The following is a 22,408-nucleotide window of genomic DNA, read 5'->3' as shown; positions in this document are numbered from 1 at the left end:
TGTGAACTTAATTCAGCATAATCATTGCTAAGAAAAAATTAATGATTAAATAAAAATTAGAAAGTTCTAATTTCATTCATATTGACTTCTTCAAATACAAGGGGTATTATAAAGCTGCAGAAAGTTACTTCTCTGTGACAAGCCATTCATTTTCCACATCAATGATGATGTCATCAATTCTAGGGTTGTTGGCATAGTGATGGCGCTTTGGAATTGAGGTCTTCGAGAAGACTTTGAAGTGTGAATGACAGGTAAGATTAGAAATGATGTCTGACACAGGTACTGTAAATGAGAACAGTAATCTTTAACGAGTCTGTTTAAAACATTTTTTGATTTAAAGAACAAAATAGTGATAGTAATGAAAACATAACATTAAGACAATAGATACCATTTGAGATCAATCTTACAGCTTTGTTATTACTCTGTAGAGCAAGAACATGGCAAGTTTAGGTTCAGTTAAGTCTGATGTTGTCTCACAAATTTTTGGTCAATTTTTTAAGTAAAATGCAATGCAAAATCAATCAATTTAAGATGGTTTAAAAACCTTACAACAATATGTGAGTACATTTGTTTCATAATCATTAAAACCATGTCACTTTATTTACCTTTCAGAGGAAAATCATGAAATTATTTTCTACATTGTTTCCTGCTGATTATGGTTAAAATGCATTCTTACAGCCGAAACGAACATCAAGAGTCATCGGAGAAACTTAAAACAAGAGAATTGTCAAACTTGAGTTAGATTATGGTTTTCATTTCCTGAAATGTCAATCCCTGGAGTTAATTTGACCAAACTCTGGTTTCATTCTCAACTTACAGAAGAAATAGATTTCAGACATTGGTTTCATCATTTAACAGGGAGAGAGTTCTGCCCAGGACAGACACTAGACACCTGAGTAACATATATATGTCTCAAGAGAGTAAGACATTATCAAGCCCTTGGAGTGATATAACCATTTATTTCTGATGACAGTCTTACCTGGATGAGGTGAAAAAATTCACCTGGATCTGATACACCTGGACAAGAAAAAAAAAAGTTGCTTGGAATCAGAACACCTGGCAAGGTGACAGGACTTACCTTGGTCAGGGACAAGTCTCATCTTTGACCTGGAAGATTTCTGAGAGTAAAGGTTGTTGATCCTCCCAAATGCACCCTCAAAAAGGTGCATCTTGGATAGAGTTGTACTAGACAGGTAGTCCTTCATTAGTACTAACCGATCACAGGAAATACTGGACATTCCTGTTAACAGGGAACATTGTGTATACCAAACAGGGAACACTGTGTATACCAAACAGGGAACACTGTGTATACCAAACAGGGAACACTGTGTATACCAAACAGGGAACACTGTGTATACCAAACAGGGAACACTGTGTATACCAAACAGGGAACACTGTGTATACCATCATCATTCCTATCTGATTGATAGATATAAACTTTTAGTTTATTCTTTAAAAAAATTCTTCAAATTTTGTTGTCATAATATCAAGGACTCTTCTATATTAACAATGACATCACTATTACAATGACATTCCACATATAATTTGGTCTCACAAATATCATAGAGAATAGACTCCATTTATACATGAAATAGTCCAGATTGAGGAAATTTAACAGGCTAAGTACGATCCTTTGTTAAAAACAATGTTTGACAAAATTCTGTGAAGCAATCCAAAATGGATAATTTGAAATTAAATAGAACATTGATTAACGGGCAGTATATAGAGGAGCTGACCGTGGTCGGCAATAAGGAGGATGTTCACACAGTTGTGGAGGTCACGGTGAAAGAGTCCCTCCATCAGCTGACCGATGGCTGCATCTACTCTTTCCAACGCCAGACCAATCTGTACAATGAAAACAGAATAGTATAATCTCCATATCTAAAAGTCACTTTATTTCTGTTTTAACGAATTCTCTAAAATGAATTACAATCGTAAGATACCCAGGTAAGTGTGACCTTTTAACCTTCACTAGCCTGTACTTTGTGTACAAACATAAAATAAATAACATTTCTGAGACTCTACCGTTCCTTCTCTAAGTTATCAGTGAATGTTAATCTGATCTAACAATTCTACAGGAAGTCTCCAATATGTTATTCACAACGACCATCAAAAGATGAAAAATACTATAATTCTGAGCCGTGTACATGTGGATTGTTGGTAACCAGCCATTCTGACGCTATGCACAACGTGACTAAAATCGTGAAATGAAGTATCGCCAACTGGTTACAGTTGAAGCAGTACAAGGAACCTTAAACTACATGTAGGTCATCAAAAACATCTTTTAATGAAGAATCAGTTGTCTTTTCACAATTTCATTTTTTTCTTTCAGAAGAACAAGAAATTACAAAGCTACATAGTTTCTTTGTTTAACTGATGTGATTACAGCTGGGTTTCAGTATTGCATATTCAATAACATCTTATCCTGAAGACTTCTGAGATCTTACAAATGAACCACATTCTGTGATGAAATAAGTTTTGTACTAAATGGAACCCTATTTAGCTGTAAATCAGTAGGGTTGTGGGGGTAGAATTGGTTGACTTATAGAAGGACAACTAAACAACGTTAATGTCACAAGTCACAGGAGACCATTGTCCTCTAGCCAGGAGACCATTATCATTTTATGACATATGGCACATTTATGGACAGGACACTAAAGTACAAGCAGATACAAGTTTTCGTTGTGTGATTGTGAGAGATGATCTGAACCCTTCACTAATTTCCCAGTAATCTAACATCTATGTCCTTAGAACATCCTGTTCTGTCTCCATAGAAACTCTCATTGTTATTTTGATATTTTGCGTCAATTAAAATTTGAATTTCATAATGAGTTAAAGATGACGTTGAAGAATTACAATCAGGTTATCTTTCCTGGCTGGGACTAACACATACACTTGACACACTGCCATAAACTGTAACTAAGGACAACCCTTTGTATTACACAAACCTCTATAAAATGACCAGAGTTTGTACTTAAGTTACCTCCCTATAGTGACCACTGTGTTTATAATGGCATATGAATCAATATTTTTTATGGCATTACCTTCAAGAAGTGAACATTTTGTTATAAAATGACCTGTACACAGTGACCACTTTTCTATGACATTACCTGTATCAAGTGACCTATTTGTTATAAATTACCTGTATACAGTGACCACTTTTCTATGACATTACCTGTATCAAGTGACCTATTTGTTATAAAATGACCTGTACACAGTGACCACTTTTCTATGACATTACCTGTATCAAGTGACCTATTTGTTATAAATTACCTGTATACAGTGACCACTTTTCTATGACATTACCTGTATCAAGTGACCTATTTGTTATAAATTACCTGTATACAGTGACCACTTTTCTATGACATTACCTGTATCAAGTGACCTATTTGTTATAAAATGACCTGTACACAGTGACCACTTTTCTATGACATTACCTGTATCAAGTGACCTACTTGTTATAAATTACCTGTACACAGTGACCACTTTTCTATGACATTACCTGTATCTTGTGACCTATTTGTTATAAAATGACCTGTACACAGTGACCACTTTTCTATGACATTACCTGTATCAAGTGACCTATTTGTTATAAATTACCTGTACACAGTGACCACTTTTCTATGACATTACCTGTATCAAGTGACCTATTTGTTATAAAATGACCTGTACACAGTGACCACTTTTCTATGACATTACCTGTATCAAGTGACCTATTTGTTATAAATTACCTGTACACAGTGACCACTGTTCTATGACATTACCTGTATCAAGTGACCATTTTGTATGCTATGTGTATACAATACTGTGACTGTTTTGATATTGGGAAATTTTGGCAGTTTTCACCAAAATAGGATGGTTTATATGGTGTATAAATTTGGCGTTCCTATCAAATTTGTGTAAAATTTTGGCCTTTTTAATGAATCATGTAACAAACAGCATACATAGATATAAACAGTTTATTAATTAATTCATCTTCAATTGCTATCTTAAATTTGAAATATGCTGTAGTTGTGTTTGAAGGTATAACTAGAGATACTGAGCCCCACACAAATGACCAACTTCCTTTTGAATAATCTACATACAAACTATTTATATACAGTCACTAAAATAGCCAGTACAGCTGTTAGCAAAATGCCTTGCTTTGTTTTGGCACAAGGAATATATCAATACCAGGTGGATTTAACTGAGCCTCAGTATGAGCAGCACTCATATTTACACCAACATTCAAAACAACAATTTATAAGGAAAAAAACACAGAGTTTATAAATAAAACCTTTATTGAAGAAGGACAAAATGATACATTTTCTGCCAACACATGCAAACAGTACGGCAACTATATTTTCGAGAGCATGAAAATATTACTGATATAAAACTACATCCCCTAATGATAGATCAGATAACAGTGTGTGTAGAATATCTGGCATTGCCAGGTGCTAAATAGTCCAAAATATAACCACAACCAAAATATCCTGATTTACAGTATATACAGAGTAAAGGAAACATAGCATATTGCCAATCATGTCACTGGATGTAAATACACTGTGGTTGGAGTTTCCGTGTACAATGCTCTTTAAAGGTGTTCATTTCACAGTTTCGAAATAGCCCAATCAATTCTCCTTCACAACGAATGTAACACTAGAGACAGAAAACCAAATACGTGCCAGAGCAAACATCAGCAACAGAAAAATGAAGAGTGGATATTCAAAAAACAATCCTTTGCTACCATATAGAATTTTACAAAATATCCGAGGAAATGAAAGATTAATCCTGAGTGTATTATAATTGAATGAGATGACAAAGTAAACAGATGACCGTGCAGTGCCTCTCCTACCTGTACAGGTGATAGGACCGTTACCTGGCCACGGAGTACAGGTGACGCACCTTGCACTGACCACAGCCTTTCTGGCAAGGTCTTATCTTCTAATTACTCGATCTTCCCATATCACCAGGGCATCCTACGCAAGTCCACATATACCATATTGACTTAACACTCAACGCAATGAGTTATTAAATAATTTTATGAAAATCATTGAGCTTATCAAATTTGTTCACAATAGTGTAAAACAATGACCAATCTAGAGGTGATAGTGCCAGGTAATTAGGTACACTGGATGCAGGATGGTTTAGATTCAACAAACTGGACATTACTGGTGTAACACAAGGACTAATCCTGAAGTGATGGCCTCAGGTAGTTAGGTACACTGGACACGGGATAGTTTAGATAAAACAAACTGGACATCACTGGTGTAACACAATAACTTGTCCTGCAGTGATGGTGTCGGGGAGTTAGATACAGTGAACTGGACATCAGATAGTTTAAGTACCGCAGACTGGACATCACTGGTGTAACACAATAATCAAAGCTCGAGTGATGGTGTTGTGGAGTTAGTTACAACTGTCTGAGCATCTCCTAGTGAAACATCTCTGGTCAGACACAGGAAGGCACATTACCAAGGTACCACAGACATAAGAACATTGACAAGAACTAGACAAGAATACTGCTGGAAACTCCTGTCTGCTGTGATGATGGGAGGAACTGTATCAGAATACTCCTAGAGTTTGCACTGTCTGTTGCAATGACTAGAGGAACACTGACTTAAACAAACCATTATTGTTGAAAAGTAAGAAATATTTGACACTTCTGAATGAAGAAACAGGGAGCAGACTTCAAATTCCAACAGTGATAAACTTTCTCTAGTGATCTTTTAGGATATATTTATCAGGAACTTATTAAAACACAACGATAGTTATTATCCATCCTCCACCTCTAGGTAAACACACCCATCAAAGACACGATGACCAGTCTCAATAACAAAACAACTTATCTAAGTAAGGTGATGACAACAGAGATGACCAGCACAAACCGACTGACAGCTGGCGACTATGAAAAAATATTTTTCCGGATAAAACTATGGAAGATTTGTCACGGATATATCATGTTCATCTTGATAGTGTTAGGAATCGTGGCCAATATTCTGGCATTTATCATTTTGTCACGGAAATCAGTGAGGAGAACTACAATAGCAGTGTACCTCCGAGCTTTGTCATTGGCTGACACTTTTGTGCTCATCACAGCATTTTTCCGTTATAACACCTATAATCTGTTCTTGACAGAGGCTCAAGATACATACATGGTCTTACACTACAGTGCCTACCTTGATATCTATGTTGAACCATTTCATTGGATAGCCCTAGGTGTGTCCAGCTTTGTAACCTTGACCTTGTCAATAGAAAGGTTTCTGGCCATCAGGTATCCATTGACCATTAGGCGGTCATGCACTCCGTTCCTTGTGAGAGTGTGTATCATAGGAATTATTGCAATTGTGATCATTCTAACTTTGCCCAACTTTTTCTCATTTCGAGTTCAGAAATACCACATCGCCAACACGTCCAGTCTCTCTGTGCGAGTGATGACAAAGTTAGGACGTGACACACTCTACCCTTGTACTTATCATGTCTATATCATTCCTCTCCTTTGGTACATCCTTCCATGGATCCTTCTTGCCACTTTCAACCTTCTTCTCTTCCTTCAAGTCAGACGGTCTGCAAGGATACGTGTCGGCCTGCCGAATATCCCGAACCCTAACAGAAACCTCTCCATTCTCATTCTCCTCATTGTCATCATCTACATGGTGTGCAACCTTCCAATATCAATCATGGTCTTTTACAAGCTTGTAAATCATATGTCAGAGAATGGGATATGCATCAAGGAAACTACATCACTATCATCGCCAACGTCTAAAGAGTTTGATATCATCAATGCCGTCACCGAGATCTTGAACATTCTCAACAGCTGTCTCAATATCACTGTGTATTGTATGGTGGGCACAAAGTTCAGACGGCAGCTCCGAGACTTCTTACTGTGTACATCTTGTAAACCTGTGAACAAAGTCAGTCCTCAGAGAGTGTTCACCACTGGGCGTGAATCTAACACTGTCGTGGAGAGCACAGGGTCCTCATAGATTAATGGCAAGGAGAATACAGTTTGATCGTACCAAGCCACACAATGGTAAATGTAAAATATAAATACCTAATAGATACTAGGGTAGAGACAATGCTAATATACTGATAAATATGATACACAGAGACATATTGAGAACAATTAACCAGTAAGAATAGGTACCTATTCTCACGAAAACAGGGATAATAGTGATACACAGGGACAATTAGAGAACTATATGACTAGTAAATTTATGTAAGTGTGAATGTTGGTACCTGTTCTCAAAAAAACAGAAATATAAATTGTGACATAAAGGGACAAGTGGAGAAGAGAGCACGAATATGGATATCTGTCACATTCAGAAATATGTGGAACATTGTACCTGGTAAACTTTTATAAGTATGAACTTTGATAACTGTTTTCACAAAAACAGAAATATTGATAATTGTGATAAACAGGAATATGTGGAGGACCATATCCCTGATGAATTAGAGTAATAGTGGACAACGCTATGTCTTTGTCACACAGGATTGTGCATTATTCTGTAGAGATATACACTGTAATGCTGGAATTTCATGTCCATCAGACACAAGAGCATAGACATGTGTGTGGCTTGTATCAGATATTTCTTAGACAAAAAGATGTAGACAGTACAGTAACCATTAAAAAACAGAGGAAAACCTGGAAAATTTCTGAGTATATCATTTGAGAGATCTATAATGCTTTACAGAATTAGATATATATTGTGACAATATCAATCAGGTATTACAGATGTGATATCTCTACCCCTAAACTGTGATATCTGTAGCAGTATATCTAAACCATGTATGTAACATTGCAATCATCTCTCCCAGGTACATGTATGTAACATTGCAATCATCTCTCCCAGGTACATGTATGTAAAATCAAAATCTCTCCCCTGCTTTACAGGTGCATTCCTGTTTTTGCTGTGGAGAGATAAACTGTTGTGTCTCATCGAAAAAATTCACACATACTTTGATGTTATTCCTCTCTGTATGGTGATATGTAGCAGAACTGTCAAAATCAGATCACCTATTCTAACACGAAATTCATGGGCAGTTAGCAGTGTATACAATTCATGACTACAACAGCTCATATCTAACTGTAAAGTGTGGAATAATCAATCACTGCTGTGTGAAGTAGACAGAGTGAGGTGTAATTTAGAGTTATCTCACCTTAGAATGATAAATTTGTTTGTTAATCTCTACCAGGTGTACAATTATGATATGTAACTTGTGTGTACAACTGTGATATATATACTAGGTGTAATATCTCTACTAGGTGAGATATATCTACTATCTGTGATATCTCTACTAGGTGAGATATATATACTAGCTGCGATATCTCTAGGTGTGATATATCTACTATATCTCTACTAGGTGAGATATATCTACTATCTGTGATATCTCTACTAGGTGTGATATCTCTACTAGGTGTGATATCTCTACTAGGTGTGATATCTCTACTAGGTGTGATATCTCTACTAGGTGTGATATCTCTACTAGGTGAGATATATCTACTAGCTGCGATATCTCTACTAGGTGTGATATATCTACTATCTGTGATATATATACTAGGTGTGATATCTACTAGCTGCGATATCTCTACTATCTGTGATATCTCTACTAGGTGTGATATCTCTACTAGCTGCGATATCTCTACTAGGTGAGATATATCTACTATCTGTGATATATATACTAGGTGTGATATCTCTACTAGCTGTGATATCTCTACTAGGTGAGATATATCTACTATCTGTGATATCTCTACTAGGTGAGATATATCTACTATCTGTGATATATATACTAGCTGTGATATCTCTACTAGGTGATATCTCTACTAGCTGCGATATCTCTACTAGGTGAGATATATCTACTATCTGTGATATATATACTAGGTGTGATATCTCTACTAGGTGATATCTCTACTAGCTGCGATATCTCTACTAGGTGTGATATCTCTACTAGGTGTGATATCTCTACTAGGTGTGATATCTCTACTAGCTGTGATATCTCTACTAGGTGAGATATATCTACTATCTGTGATACCTCTACTAGGTGAGATATATCTACAAGGTGATATCTCTACTAGCTGCGATATCTCTACTAGCTGTGATATCTCTACTAGGTGTGATATCTCTACTAGCTGTGATATCTCTACTAGGTGAGATATATCTACTATCTGTGATATCTCTACTAGGTGTGATATCTCTACTAGGTGTGATATCTCTACTAGCTGTGATATCTCTACTAGGTGAGATATATCTACTATCTGTGATATCTCTACTAGGTGTGATATCTCTACTAGGTGTGATATCTCTACTAGCTGTGATATCTCTACTAGCTGTGATATCTCTACATTATTGAATCTCATCCTGTATGGTGAGTACAGTTTTGATACCTAACTGTCATGTACAATTATTACAGTTACAAGGTTTATACAGTATTTGTTGGTAATTAGTAACTCTATAAATATGTACATTTCTACAAATGTTATTCAAGATCATTGAACGCTGATGATAAATAACGTAGTTTAATAACAGCTTGATTTCAGACTTAGATGTGACAAACATATTTTTTATTTTATTTTTGATTTTTTTGATTTTTGAGATTTTTCTTTTGTTCTTTGTATTCACCTTACTTTTTAAAATTTTCAATAATTCAACCTTAAATTTTTTTACTGATTTTTCAGAATTCTCCAATTTTCTATTACTTTAATTGTTTTCAATCATCTGTGAGTATATTTTATAATCTTTGCATATTTCCTTGACTCTTATTAACTACTTCACAAACATTAGTTATTTCAAATATACAACATACACTGTACATTATCATATCTTACATTAAGGTATACGATGTATCACTGAAACATGCAAAAGAGCCAAAAGGTAACAATTATAGTCTTGTTTGAATTATGTTCCAATTAACTAAAACCTGCCTGTGTGACTATAAAAATTAGCAACTGTGATACTATAGGATGTTTAATCTTGCTTCACACTGTTTTTCTGGTGGCCGTTGGCAATTCTTATAGTAAAACATTAAAAAAAAAATATATCAGTTTTTGTTCTTGTCACCTCCAACCTTTTTACACTGAAAACCATTTTCAGTCACTTGAAATGTCTTGACTGTCTGAATCTGATAGAGAAACAGCAGGAACAGAGAGGGACTGGAGGCTAGACTAAAGAATATGTAACACATGCTTGTTTGAGTAGTATACCTGTCCAAAAATAACTGACGGAATATCATTTTCAAAACGTCAGCATAAACAGAGTCAGTGCATACCTATTTGTAGCAATGCCATGATATTCAGCAAAGCTTAAAATGGAACATATCTTAATATGGGTTTATAAATTGATGAGGCCAGTTTTTTCAAGTTAAGGCAGTTAATAAACAAAGAGTGTCAATGAATTTGTACAATACTCTTTGAATACAGCTTTACTGGACACGAAATTTTAATGAAGGTAATAGTTTTGTAATCACAAGGTTTCAGACTCTGAATTAAGTACACTGCATATCCGCTTAGTATAACCAATGTATACACAAAGCTTCATTATCATTGTCTCCATGCAAGCAAAATTACTCTCCAAACAGGGATGGATGGAAGGGTGGACAAAGCATTAACCCCAAATAAATCATGGATTGGCTTTCATACATGTCTGTTGTGCCAAATTCAGTATGCAGTGACCTATGTGAGCATCACCACCACCTGTCCTTGTCGGTAACACTGGCCATTATTACAGTGTTAGATTTGTTTTGTACAGAATATTAACTTCGAATGAAACACTAACCTTTACAATGTTGTCAGGTCCATAGGTATGTCCTGATTTATCTGGCTCGTTAAGGTAGAGAGTAATAAAATCAGGCTTTTCATTGGTCAACCAATCAAGTACTTGTTCTACTTGTGTATTGAAACCAACTTTCCTACAAAACAAGAGGTATGAACTTTTTAAAAGTTTTCAGGAATGGAAGTAATGTTTCATCTAGAATAATGTGTTTTTTGTAATCAAATGTAAAGGCTACATTCAGAGCATGACTTTTGAAGTTTGAGAAAGTGTATCATGATTTAAAGGGTCACGCTTGATTGCTCTGTATACTTTATACCACACAATACAAAATGTAAAAAAAACAAAGTACATGGGCATAAGTAAAAACCAGAAGTAAGATACTTACGAGTCATATTTTTTGTGATAGGTAGGGAATGTTCCTGAAAGAAATAAAATTTGGACGTTAAACAGTTGTTACTATCATAATATATATTTTATCCTCTGACTTTTAAGATTACTAGCAACAGACATTGTCTGATGAAAATCAAACTATTTCATCTTGCAATATTATGCAAAATAAGTGATTAAGTTACACTTTGGGTAACTAGTCTGAATTTTGACAGGAAACTGAGATCTGCAATAAAATTAATCATCACAAAAACAGAGTTAACAAACATAGAGTAATCTCATTATTTAACTAAATATTTACACTTTTCAGATGTTTCATGTTATTCTTCACCATGACATTGCAGGGGAAAACTTTTATGCTTATATAATGCTATTCTAGGTTTGCATATGGTGGGTGTCATTGATGAAGCAGAAGACATTTACTCTTCCAGAACACCTGGTATTATTCTGTGTTTGAGTTTGAATTATGATTAAGTTACCATGGTGGTATTTTCTTAATGTTTTTTGACATAGATACAATCATAATAAATATTTACCGTTAACTTTCACATCAGACCCAGGCCAAAAGAAAGTGGCAGCTGATTTGTTGTTATTCATAACTGTTCTCCAAATCTGTAAAACAAAAATTATCACTAAACTAAAACCATTAGAATTGAAAAAGCTGACAGCAATATAACATCTACATAAGGCTTATTTTTATTGGAAATGTTTATAATTTTCTGTCTTTAATTTCCGAAGTATCTTTTCTTTTAAAATGATTTCATACTATTCCTTGAAAAATGTTTTAAAAAAAGAATCCCTGAAAGTAACACCTGATACAGTAAATGGTGAGATACAATGGTGCACAAGTACCATCCTTACCGGTTCTCCCTGCCACCATCGTGGATCAAATGAACTTCCCTGACCAATCTTGAATAGACTGTCTATACCACTATCAAACATGCTGTTGTCCACAATCCCGTGAGATTCTGGGTACAAACCCTACAACAGGAAATGCATGTACTCCATCTCTTCATTCAAATATATCCTCATCTCAAGCTGTTCCACAGACATCTAGTCACAGGTGGGACATTTTCTACTCATATTTCATAATTTATTCTATTTTGCTTTAAGTGAGAGAACATCAAAAATGAAGAAGCAGAATGGTTTTTAAGAATTTAAATAACTCATCAATTGATTTTACATAATACCTCAAATTTAATATTGATGTTATACAGTGGAGCAGGTTGGTGTGGCATGAATGTAATATAAGTACAAGGGTTTGTCTCTTTTCGGCATTTTCTTTAAGATTCTGTTGGAAAAAAAATATTTCTGTTCACACTTTTTCCAACAGTAACTTACCGTCACAATGGAGTAGTGGTTTGGGAAAGTCTTTGTTGGGTACACAGATCTCATGTAAGGTGAACGAGTCCCACATTGACTTAGGCGGCCCACGTAGGGTGTGAAATTACGTAACAGATAGTCCGCTCTGAAGCCGTCCAGAGATATCAGGAGCAAGGGCTGGTAGCTGGCAGTATAAAAACAGAGATCTGATATATTATTGATATGGAATTGTACATATTAAATAAACCATTACTAGATAAAAACGGTTCCAAACTGATATTATTTTCTTTACTTATCTTGCAAATCTACAAGGCAATTTCCCCTCCAATCCTGCAAATGACTATAAAATATAATACACACAGAAAATTCAAACATGTTATGCTGTAGAAAACGATAGATTATTTTGCAAGATGAAAAATGTTGCAATTTAAATGAGAAAATATTACTCAGCTATTAAATATCTCCAGACCAATTATTTCCCAAATCATGAAGGTCATATAAGGTAAAGGAAGGACCAATATGATCCTAGATATCATCTCACAAATTTCTAATCTATAAACTTTCATGCAAACAATTATTCAATTGTATACAATATTTAGGATTTGGAAAATGAGTACCACTGTCCCCAGAAAAAACTACAGAAATATTAACTCTACCATTGAAGCCTGCTGGTACTTTAGGCAATTTCTAAAAGATTTTCAAAGCTTGGGGCAGTGATAGCTCAGTCAGCAGTACATCAGACTTTGCTACCACATATGGATATGTGCACATGGTTTGATCCTTACTGGGTCCGTTTGTATTTCTAACGATGCTGAAATAAATCACCATCCAGGACTGGATAACATCTAGTGGGCCTCCCATGTGGTGTTCAACAAGGTATTCACAAACTACCACAAGGTTACTTTGTCACAAAATAACCCTGGCTGTTCTCAAGGTAATACAACCCAAAATATGTCTAGCAAAAGATGATTCTATGATACATAACACATGGATTGGTACAGTTCACAGATGCTTTCAGTGAATTATCACACTTTCTCTCAGATATGAAGGGTATGATTGACTTAATGTAGACACATGATCTCAAAACTTTAAAGAAAAGGAGATTTCTTTTTAATACCTACCCAGATGTACACAAGTCCTTTACTAATGGAGACTCCAGTCACAGCCTCTTGTACCTACCCAGATGTACACGAGTCCTTTACCAATGGAGATTCCAGCCACAGCCTGTCGTACCTACCCAGATGTACATGTGTCCTCAGCTGTTGGACATGAAGACTCAATCCATGTCCTCAAACTGTTAGATGGCCATAACTTCTCAGACAAATGCGTCCTCAGTCGGGCAGCCTTTGATACAGTAAAGATATCCTCGGCAAAGAAACGTAGCCCAGTCAGCAGCTCAACATCTCGGACCCGAGCGATGTTGTCCTTTAGGTAGTCTGATGGATACTGCAATGTAAAGATAAATTCTAATGAAAATATGATTCTATATTTTCAGAGATAAAATACTGGAGTCAAGTCACAATAACATTGCCTGTCCCCATCCAGTTACTTTACACTTAGTTCAGGAAAAGTCTCTTGATATATGATCAATTTTAATCCAGACTTTAAGACAAAGTACAAGTCTTAAAGATTTGAGTTAGAAAGAGAGGTTGTCCTTACCAAACAGTTGGGAGTGTAGTTTAGGTAGGGAAGAAGTAAGGCCTGGACGAGAATAGAATCCACATCACCATTACAGGGGTATACCTGTCCACGTGTAGCACATCTCATCATCACCACAAATATGTGGGATGGGGTTTCTGCCTCTAGACTATGAATCAGTGATAAAAAAATTATCAGACAATTTTTTACATACCCTTTATAAAACTACTGATTTAAGTTTGTGCAAGATGAAACAACAGACTGAAGATATCAAGATTTAGTTAAAGTCATTATGGTGTGATTTTCAAAAATCAGTATAACAAAGTGTTGAGGAACACACTGTCACTCCTAATTAATGACTTTAAAACACTTTAGCATTCTTCAAATCTATGGGTATACAAACACCTCATACTGTTGACAAATAAATTAACACTATATAGAGACATATGGGTACGTGGAAATGATATTAAATTTTGTGAAAATTTAGGCTTTGAACAATTTTTAGGGCAATGTAATTTCATTTTTCTTTTAAGACCTCAGCCTGTTGGTGTAAAAATACCCATATTACCATGTCTTAAAGATTCAAGTTAAAAAGAAAGGCTCTCCTTACCAGACAGTTGGGATTCCAACAAGTTTCTTGTTTGATGTGCAAAGAATTATATTTACTCTCAAAACTTACACCCATACAAGGACATCCTTGCTATTTTGCAGATTCATAATGCTAATACCTGTATTATCAAAAGTTTTACTTTATCTCTCATCAGTAAGTAAACCAGTGTTCTGTTGACTACCTTACAACACCACAGCAGCAGTACCTGGTTAGATTGGTATCAGCCAGTCCATCACCATTATGGTCATAAACTGGGCCCAAGGTCACTGAGAGGTCACCGTACTGTACAACATACTGCTTGATCAGGCTGCTAGTGAAATTCCAAATCTCTGGAAAGGATATACAGGATGTTGGAACAGTTACCCAAAACTGGCAGTTCTACATTGTAAATAGGATGGATAAATCTTTAAAAATTACACATATGATATAATTAATATATCATTTCATATGATAATTATGTAGTGCTGTTCAATTGCTCCAAAATTAGAGTTAAAAGATTGATATTTGTATTGAGCCAGTAAAACTGATTAAAAAAAAAAGGATCTTCCAGGAGTACTGTAAATTAATTTTTATTTTGGGAATAATTTTCATTCATTTCATGGGTACACTAAACCTACAAACTGTTAAAATAGAAAGAAACTAGAATTCATTCTATACCAGAAATCACTAGTTCAAGAATAGGTGTATTTTTAAGAGAGCTACAAAAATAAATGATTTGATAGTGGTCTAGGATTTTATATATTAATAAAGAACGATACAGCCATCAAAAGATATCCTAACCAAACTCGGATAAAAGCATGAGTGGAAGGCAACATAAACATAGTCTCCACAATAACAGTGGTGTAACACATAAATCAACAAGTTTGAGTTGTAAGAGAATATGTCAACATGATTTCTTATAACTGATAAAATTTTATTTCCTTAGTCGTGAGTTATCACACATTATGCATCTAAGAAACATATGAAGTCACAGCTGTTGTAGCAGGATACATATTTTACTGCATAAAATGGTAATCATTGAACTTAAAACGACAGACCTAGTGTGTTATTTATTGATTATGGACATTTGATGAGGTCAATATGGTGTTCTCTCAACCTGGTAGAAAAGTCACCCTTAATATTTTTCCTACCTGGTTGATACAACACAATATTGACCAAAATCAAAAGGCCCTTAATTTGTATGCTACACATATAAAGGTTATTTGATTATTGCCTTGTAAATGTTTATGAAATATTCTTTCTTGAAATGGAGCTTTCTGACAAATACTAGATAATCAACAAATGTATCTATTTTCTCAGCAGATTACAAAAAATTTCTAAAACCTTTTAACAAACAAATTGCTGAATATCACAAGTTATCCTTTAAGACACACATATCATATTCCTGGGTCTATATGGTCAAGCTATTCTCCATGAAGAAACATGGGAGTCTATATATTATATATCATCCTGCACTCAATGATCTCTTATCCAATCAGAACAAGGGAAAACCTTAGATTAGGTAATATAACTGTATAGTACAAAATATAGAGTATGATCATTGAGAAGTTACAAACATTTCTTTTGTTTATTGACAGTATTAAATACAACTTACCTGTGTAGAAATGTGGATAGTGTGGCTGGTAATTCCACACATTCTCCAGTACCTCCTGGATACACAGATTCCTACCATTGGTGCCTTTTACCTGTAAATAACATAGGTGATACAGAAATGTTCTGACACACAATATATACCGGTACCTTCTATCGTTCTGACACACAATATATACCTTTTATCATTCTGACACACAATATAAACCTTCTATCGTTCTGACACACAATATATACCTTCTATCATTCTGACACACAATATATACCTTTTATCGTTCTGACACACAATATAAACCTTCTATCATTCTGACACACAATATATACCTTTTATCGTTCTGACACACAATATATACCTTCTATCGTTCTGACACACAGTATATACCTTCTATCGTTCTGACACACAGTATATACCTTCTATCGTTCTGACACACAATATATACCTTTCATCGTTCTGACACACAGTATATACCTTTTATCGTTCTGACACACAGTATATACCTTTTATCGTTCTGACACACAGTATATTCCTTTTATCGTTCTGACACACAGTATATACCTTTCATTGTTCTGACACACAGTATATACCTTCTATCGTTCTGACACACAGTATATACCTTCTATCGTTCTGACACACAGTATATACCTTCTATCGTTCTGACACACAGTATATACCTTCTACACACAGTATATACGTTCTGACACACAGTATATACCTTCTATCGTTCTGACACACAGTATATACCTTTTATCGTTCTGACACACAGTATATACCTTCTATCACACAGTTCTGACACACAGTATATACCTTTACCTTCGTTCTGACACACAGTATATACCTTCTATCGTTCTGACACACAGTATATACCTTCTATCGTTCTGACACACAGTATATACCTTCTATCGTTCTGACACACAGTATATACCTTCTATCGTTCTGACACACAGTATATACCTTCTATCGTTCTGACACACAGTATATACCTTCTATCGTTCTGACACACAGTATATACCTTCTATCGTTCTGACACACAGTATATACCTTCACACACAGTATATACCTTCTATCGTTCTGACACACAGTATATATACCTCGTTCTGACACACAGTATATACCTTCTATCGTTCTGACACACAGTATATATATACCTTCTATCGTTCTGACACACAGTATATACCTTCTATCGTTCTGACACACAGTATATACCTTTTGATCGTTCTGACACACAGTATATACCTTCTATCGTTCTGACACACAGTATATACCTTCTATCGTTCTGACACACAGTATATACCTTTTATCGTTCTGACACACAGTATATACCTTCTATCGTTCTGACACACAGTATATACCTTCTATCGTTCTGACACACAGTATATACCTTATTCTATCGTTCTGACACACAGTATATACCTTCTATCGTCTGACACACAGTATATACCTTTTTCGTTCTGACACACAGTATATACCTTCTATCGTTCTGACACACAGTATATACCTTCTATCGTTCTGACACACAGTATATACCTTCTATCGTTCTGACACACAGTATATACCTTCTATCGTTCTGACACACAGTATATACCTTTTATCGTTCTGACACACAGTATATACCTTCTATCGTTCTGACACACAGTATATACCTTCTATCGTTCTGACACACAGTATATACCTTCTATCGTTCTGACACACAGTATATACCTTCTATCGTTCTGACACACAGTATATACCTTTTACGTTCTGACACACAGTATATACCTTCTATCGTTGACACACAGTATATACTATATACCTTCTATCGTTCTGACACACAGTATATACCTACACACAGTATATACCTTCTATCGTTCTGACACACAGTATATACCTTCTATCGTTCTGACACACAGTATATACCTTCTATCGTTCTGACACACAGTATATACCTTCTATATATACGTTCTGACACACAGTATATACCTTCTATCGTTCTGACACACAGTATATACCTTCTATCGTTCTGACACACAGTATATACCTTCTATCGTTCTGACACACAGTATATACCTTCTATCGTTCTGACACACAGTATATACACACACACAGTATATACCTTCGTTCTCACACAGTTCTGACACACAGTATATACCTTCTATCGTTCTGACACACAGTATATACCTTCTATCGTTCTGACACACAGTATATACCTTCGTTCTGACACACAGTATATACCTTTTATCGTTCTGACACACAGTATATACCTTTCGTACACACAGTATATACCTTCTGACACACAGTATATACCTTCTATCGTTCTGACACACAGTATATACCTTCTATCGTTCTGACACACAGTATATACCTTTTTCGTTCTGACACACAGTATATACCTTCTATCGTTCTGACACACAGTATATACCTTCTATCGTTCTGACACACAGTATATACCTTTTTCGTTCTGACACACAGTATATACCTTTTATCGTTCTGACACACAGTATATACCTTCTATCGTTCTGACACACAGTATATACCTTTTATCGTTCTGACACACAGTATATACCTTTTATCGTTCTGACACACAGTATATACCTTCTATCGTTCTGACACACAGTATATACCTTCTATCGTTCTGACACACAGTATATACCTTCTATCGTTCTGACACACAGTATATACCTTCTATCGTTCTGACACACAGTATATACCTTCTATCGTTCTGACACACAGTATATACCTTCTATCGTTCTGACACACAGTATATACCTCACACAGTATATACCTTCGTTCTGACACACAGTATATACCTTCTATCGTTCTGACACACAGTATATACCTTCTACACACAGTATATACGTTCTGACACACAGTATATACCTTCTATCGTTCTGACACACAGTATATACCTTCTATCGTTCTGACACACAGTATATACCTTCTATCGTTCTGACACACAGTATATACCTTCTATCGTTCTGACACACAGTATATACCTTCTATCGTTCTGACACACAGTATATACCTTCTATCGTTCTGACACACAGTATATACCTTTTTCGTTCTGACACACAGTATATACCTTCTATCGTTCTGACACACAGTATATACCTTCTATCGTTCTGACACACAGTATATACCTTCTATCGTTCTGACACACAGTATATACCTTTTTCGTTCTGACACACAGTATATACCTTTTATCATTGGAGATTATAGAACTATTACTCACGAAATCAAAACTGAAGAATAATATTTCAAAGTTTTTCTGATCTGGACAGTTATCAAAGAATTAGGAAAGATGGGACAAATTAACAATGGACTCCAAGAAGTGAGAAAGACTATGACTCAATATGTAGCAAAATATGTACAGGAGGCAGAGTTAAGGGTAGGTTGAGAATGAAGATTATACCAAGAGAAGGGAAGGGGGTGTGTCTGATTCTGCTTCCTAAAAACTAAAATAACAGATCCACCTTTTTAAGACTAAGTGAATGAAAATCTAAGGGAGTCATTAAATGTCTGGTTAGACATCAAAGGTAAGTTTACACACAGTAGTTGGTCGTTGTGGCATACTTAAGCCAAACTGAGAAACAACAATCTTATATAGGTCATCTTAAAATCCCTCCAACTACATGATCAATTGTAGTAAATAACTATTTATCAATGTCTCAATTGTTAGCAAAAACAAAAAGAATGATATTTTTTTGTACAGGTGAAAATATGATGATCTGTTACCAAATTACTTAAGGTCTTTGTGCATAGCTTTTCCCCATAAACATTAATAAACAAAAATATGACTGGCTTTTTCCTTTCAACATTGTTCTATAAAACTGAATTCTTTGCCATGCTATCATGACTTCATGCCAAATGATTCCTATTGGTTACTGGTTTTCCTCAGAGATGTAAACTTTCATGATAATGTATACTGGACAGGTCCCTCACCATCTCTTCAGTAAGTGTAAATGTTGTGTATACAGGTGATTTCAGAATGGTGTTGTAAACTGTTGTCTGGTTGGGATAGTTCATTTGACACACACTTTTGTTCTTCTGATCAATCAAAGGTAGATCTGAATCAGCAGATGACTGGAAAGAAAAAGAATTAAAATCATGGAATGGAATTTTGTAAACATGCCAACAGACTTTGTTTTTCATCTACCCATGTTTATTTTAAAATATTTTTACTTTGTTTTTACGCACATCAAAAATTTTCATGTTTTTTAAATGAAGAATGAAAATTAGATTAAAAAAATACAAGAACATAACTGAAACAATGCTCCCCAAAAAACAATTTTATTGGATACAAAATTTCATCAAAGGGCAATAATTCTGTAATTATGAGTTACGAGTCTGGATATTGGTAAACTGTATTTATTTTTGCATGAAACTTTCCATATCTCAGTGAAAATACAAGCAATATTAAGTTATATTCTTGTCATGAAACATTAACAAATGGCAATAATTTTGTAACTAAGGGGCTGAGGGCCTTGAATAAGGTACAGTGCACATGATCATAGTTTGACCAAAGTCTTCCTCAATACTCTAAGGGTTATGATCACTTTCCCTACCTGGACCCCTGGAATATGTCATGGCAGAATTGAAAGCACAATCGAAGCAATTTGATTGGTTCCTGGAGAAAAAACAGACCAATCACAGGGTGATATGCTCTGTTTGATGATTACAAAGGAGTGATAACCAGCTTTAAAGCCATTACAATATACTGTTATGTGACCTCGGGATTCATTTGATGAACATCAAAGGATCAAACTAGTCTTTTTGTCTTGTCCACAAGGTGTTCCACATAGAACCTTCAATTTTTCCATAAAATGTTCCAGGGGTGCAGAGAGCAAAAGAGAGTTAAACGCTGGAGTATCAAGTATAGATCAGACCAGACCAGAATCAGGAGGAAGTCAGTACTCCCTTCCAAAGGTCACATACTTCTCATCAGTAAAAGACTTTGTCCTCAAGTTTTCAACTCCATCACAAGCAAGGCTTCTGATTTTTTGTAAAAAGTTCCCTAGTGCCTGAATGAGAACTAACGTTCAGAGGCTGGGATTATTTAATGCCACCATTTATATATAAATCTTGATTCCTAAATCTACCAGACTCACACTTTTATGAAAAGCTGTAGAGAAATTCCTCCTACAATGTCTGTAAAAAGCTGCTGTATTTGAAATGAGTCTTCAAGCTTACCTGGTTTTGTGCACAGAGAGTGGTGCTTGAGACCTGACCAGACTGACACAGTGGAGCTTGCTGTGGAGATGTCTGATTTTCAATCCTTTGCTTCACCAATATATGGTCCAGACTTCCTTGGGTTCCATTGTTGGGGGCAGGGGTTATGTCCAACAACTCTGTAAAGAAGTAAATTTTGAATAACTTGCCTAACATAAACACAAACTGACTAAGTAAAAGATCTGTAAATTATTCTATAATATCATAGATAAAATAAAGTCGACCCAATAAAATCTAAGATATCACATCTCCATTTCAGAATTAAGGATCTTCCCCTAGCTTGAATGTAGGACAAAATATCTCTACCTGTGGAGGAGATTCACGACTGTCACATGTGTGGGTGGCCGCACATAGGTTTCCGTTCGACAACTTCAATAATTTTTTTACAGATTAATTTGTAACTTCACATGAAGGTTTATTACCATAAAGCCAGGTCGAGTTCAATAACCAAAATTTTTCGCCTATCATTTACAGAGTTATGGCCCTTGGTACATTTGCAAAATAGGTTTCCGTTCGATTACTTGTGAAATTTTTTACAGATTAATTGGTAACTTCACATCAAAGTTTATTACCATATAAGCCAGGTCAAGTTTGATTTCGCCCATTATTTACAGAGTTATGGCCCTTGGTATATTTGCAAAATAGGTTTCCCCTCAATTACTTGAGCAATTTTTCATTTATCAATTTGAAACTTTATATGAAGGTTTATTATAAAAATAGTTTTGTTCTGCCCTGCGGTACTCTTGTTTTATAACACCATGGAATGAAACAGATCTAAGTAGCAGTTATCCAGCTTATTAAGTCAGAAATATAAAGAGTCTTAAGATAAAGTCTGACCTCTCAATACATTTGTTTCCTTATTAGTAATGGTCATATGAGGACAGTGTCAGAAGATTGTTTTACAGACCA

The 22,408-nt window shown here is 35.3% G+C and overlaps 2 protein-coding genes across 2 annotated transcripts in view; one reads left to right on the top strand and one right to left on the bottom strand.

The window, feature by feature from the left end:
- LOC132557191 (uncharacterized) overlaps positions 1-22,408 on the bottom strand; it is a 54,635-nt gene that overhangs the window by 9,840 nt on the left and 22,387 nt on the right. The window contains exons 29-42 of the mRNA XM_060221688.1: positions 21,461-21,618; positions 20,213-20,353; positions 16,301-16,391; positions 14,912-15,035; positions 14,118-14,265; positions 13,696-13,904; positions 12,477-12,642; positions 11,997-12,116; positions 11,672-11,747; positions 11,134-11,167; positions 10,752-10,884; positions 1,737-1,845; positions 1,079-1,240; positions 129-282 (exon numbers count right to left, since the gene is read on the bottom strand). Of these exons, the coding sequence (XP_060077671.1) occupies positions 129-282; positions 1,079-1,240; positions 1,737-1,845; positions 10,752-10,884; positions 11,134-11,167; positions 11,672-11,747; positions 11,997-12,116; positions 12,477-12,642; positions 13,696-13,904; positions 14,118-14,265; positions 14,912-15,035; positions 16,301-16,391; positions 20,213-20,353; positions 21,461-21,618 (1,825 nt within the window). The remainder of the gene's footprint in view (positions 1-128; positions 283-1,078; positions 1,241-1,736; positions 1,846-10,751; positions 10,885-11,133; positions 11,168-11,671; positions 11,748-11,996; positions 12,117-12,476; positions 12,643-13,695; positions 13,905-14,117; positions 14,266-14,911; positions 15,036-16,300; positions 16,392-20,212; positions 20,354-21,460; positions 21,619-22,408) is intronic.
- Positions 5,799-6,965, top strand: LOC132557200 (galanin receptor 2b-like). Its single transcript, XM_060221696.1, has one exon. The coding sequence runs from the start codon at positions 5,799-5,801 to the stop codon at positions 6,963-6,965; it is 1,167 nt and encodes a 388-aa protein (XP_060077679.1).

The sequence above is a fragment of the Ylistrum balloti genome, unplaced genomic scaffold (genome assembly GCF_031769215.1).
Source record: "Ylistrum balloti isolate Yb309-2 unplaced genomic scaffold, AGI_CSIRO_Ybal_v1 Utg370640, whole genome shotgun sequence".
In the NCBI taxonomy this organism is placed as follows: Eukaryota; Metazoa; Mollusca; class Bivalvia; order Pectinida; family Pectinidae; genus Ylistrum; species Ylistrum balloti.
This window is presented reverse-complemented; position numbering and strand designations above follow the sequence as displayed.